Source organism: Centruroides sculpturatus, unplaced genomic scaffold (assembly GCF_000671375.1).
Source record: "Centruroides sculpturatus isolate CEXI.00-Female unplaced genomic scaffold, Cexi_2.0 scaffold204, whole genome shotgun sequence".
Classification (NCBI taxonomy): Eukaryota; Metazoa; Arthropoda; class Arachnida; order Scorpiones; family Buthidae; genus Centruroides; species Centruroides sculpturatus.
In genome coordinates, this window is record NW_019384459.1 from 845,567 (window position 1) to 848,256 (window position 2,690).

The 2,690-nt window shown below is 30.4% G+C and overlaps 1 protein-coding gene across 1 annotated transcript; it reads right to left on the minus strand.

Annotated features, from left to right (window-relative positions):
- Positions 1 to 252: 252 nt before the first annotated feature.
- On the minus strand, positions 253 to 1,768 carry LOC111620777. The gene is made up of 4 exons (XM_023362777.1): positions 1,157 to 1,768; positions 1,026 to 1,094; positions 878 to 967; positions 253 to 390 (listed from the first exon to the last, which is right to left on the minus strand). The coding sequence occupies exons 1-4, from the start codon at positions 1,766 to 1,768 to the stop codon at positions 253 to 255; spliced, it is 909 nt and encodes a 302-aa protein (XP_023218545.1).
- Positions 1,769 to 2,690: the final 922 nt, after the last annotated feature.

Genomic DNA, 2,690 nt, shown 5'->3' on the forward strand with positions numbered 1-2,690 from the left:
ATTCACCACCTAAAATTAATTTAAAAATTATTACTAATATGAATGTCTTAATGCACTTCAGTGCGAATACATCTCATCATTGCAGGTAGAATATAATTTTTCTCTAATTATACATTTCTAATCAGTGCAATGGTAACGTATTCAGTGTAGTAGGATTCTTAATACCTTAGTGAATTTGATGTTTTGTTAAACTCTAACTTTGTTAAAATTTGTACTAAATCTCTAACTTCTTAATCGATTTTGTTGCAGTATTCATTTCTGAGAAACCGTCTCTGTAGCATTGAGAGGTGAAATTGAATGTTTCGAAGCAACACATTTCGAATCTACTCCCAACCAGATGTCTCTAATCTGTAGCAACATGTTGAATACGGTATATAATGCATTGTATACCTAAAATTTGTAAAACAACCAACAATTAATTAAATAAACAATCTCATTACTAACTAATAACTGATATTTAATCAGTTACTATATAAAATTTAATGCTTTTATTATTATGTAACTATATATAAATTTGACTGAATTTATATGTAGAAATTTAAAAAAGAACAGTTTGATTGGTCAATTCCGTGCTGTGTAAGCATTGTTATTATGATATTAAACAAACAAACGAGTTGTTTTCTATGCCATCAATTGGTAAATTTTATGTTTCGCATGAAATACTAATTACAACAGTAAATAATATTATCATACAAGTCTTGACAGTCTGAAATGATAAAACTTCTATTACGTTAATGCCATTTATATATATAAGCATTTAAATTCGATAGTGATTAACTCTGGTTAATAAAAGTTTTAAAGCCGAAAAAAAATTGCAATATTCGGATCTAAGGCAAAATTTCTCCAACTTGAAATGTTTTTTATGCAATCGTCTTACCTCAACTGCCGTTTCTTTCGAAAACATGAAACAATCTCCACAACTGAATCCAATTTCATTTTCACGAAATTTCTTCATGAAATCCAGCATCTGTAAAAGAGTTGATTTAATATGGCATAAAATCAAACTATTATTTCTGGAAAAAAACCTTTAGTTTTTCTTCTAATCTGAAGTTTCCTGCTCCTAATTTTCGAATTTCTTGAAAAGAATCGTAAGCCTGAAAATAACGAGCAGTGTCAGGAAAAGTAGATTTACCGAAGTAAACAGAAAGTGACTTACAGCTGAAGAAACACGAGAAACAATGAGAGAAATGGTAATTGCTCCTGAGATAGAAACTGCAGTTGCCAGACAAACGAAAACATACAAATGCGCAGGGAAACCGGGAAATACCGTGTTGTATAACAGAAACGATACAAAAGTAATAATAAAACCGTAAAGAAAGAAAAGACTCTGGCTCCATTTATCATTAATCTGATTTAAAAATTCGCACAATTCGTTGTGTTTCGTTATCAATTGTTGAATAGCATCATAAGAACAAGTAGTTTTAGCACGCTGCAGATCATTAGACAGGACATGGAATCTTTTCATTATCATAGTTAATATTAACGTGGTTATTGAGATTATCCATAACAATCCGGTTGCTTCGTACAGAACGCATAAATTCATGAAAATCGCACAGACAGTTGCTCTAATATAGTTAGCACGTTCCTCGATTCTTTTGTAAATGAGAATACTAATCGTAGCCCAGCTTACAATCAACATGAAAGGATAACTGACCAAAATGAATAAACGAATAATTAACTGATAAATGCGCAAATTTTCCCTTTCTGTTTCGTAAGCCGATAGTTCAAGATCGAAAGTCAATTTGTTTTTCCTGCCATTGTACACCATTACAACACTATTTAGTGTTACGCAGACGATTGCGCCTGTGAAAAAAGGCACGTTATTTTTACCAGTTAACGTCAGAATGGGACTACACGCGATGATGTAATTTTCCGTGGCAAAAGGTTGTACGCAAACGATTAAGAAGTGGACGAAAGCAAGAAAATTAAGAAAAATTGCATAAAAGGATACAAGTTTCGTTTGTCTGACATTTAATTTATGGTGGACGCAACGTTCGAAAAGTAAATCACCAAATAATAACGATAAGCATAGGGAAGGATACAGAGTACAGTACAGGCAATCGTCAGCCATTTTTAGTACATCTACATCTGTTAAAATCGATAATGAATTATACAATGTTCATGCGATTTCTTTTTGAAATTTATTCTTCATATCCAGTACACAATATTATATTTAAATGTGGCTCTAGAGCATTAATATCGAATACTTGTGTTATATAATCATAATGCATTAAATTTTATGCATTATAATGCTTGCCTTATGTATATGCTTGTTACTGTTTTATGCATTATTGCTATAATAAATTTATTATTCGCTTTTGTTATATATTATTACTGTAATATTATATAGGATGATTTAAACATTTTACATTTATTTATTAATGAATAACAAGGTAAATTTTTATACATTTTCTAATTTTTGAACCTGTCTGGTATCAACTTACCTAGAAAATTTATTTAAATAAATGTAAACAAGCTTATCGAGAAAAGTATGAGGATGCATAGAATTGAATATAAAACCATTAAAAAAGTAGTGCAATTTAACAGTAAGAAGTAGAGATGGTATCTGTTGCATACTAAATTTCTCCTGACATACCACTTTCGGCATATATGCCACAGATTCGCTGTCCCAACTCTAGTTGTTGGTACACAAAAATTTAAAAAGCATTAGGTATTTTTTTGTTTTATTT

What these genes read in the sequence shown, in the direction of transcription:
- LOC111620777 (XM_023362777.1), bottom strand. Translation starts at nt 1,768, where the DNA reads ATGGTGTACAATGGCAGGAAAAACAAATTGACTTTCGATCTTGAACTA. An exon ending in TTTCTCGTGTTTCTTCAGCT is followed by an intron (nt 1,095 to 1,156) that starts GTAAGTCACTTT and finishes CGTTATTTTCAG; the next exon opens with GCTTACGATTCTTTTCAAGA. An exon ending in CGAAAGAAACGGCAGTTGAG is followed by an intron (nt 391 to 877) that starts GTAAGACGATTG and finishes TACAAATTTTAG; the next exon opens with GTATACAATGCATTATATAC.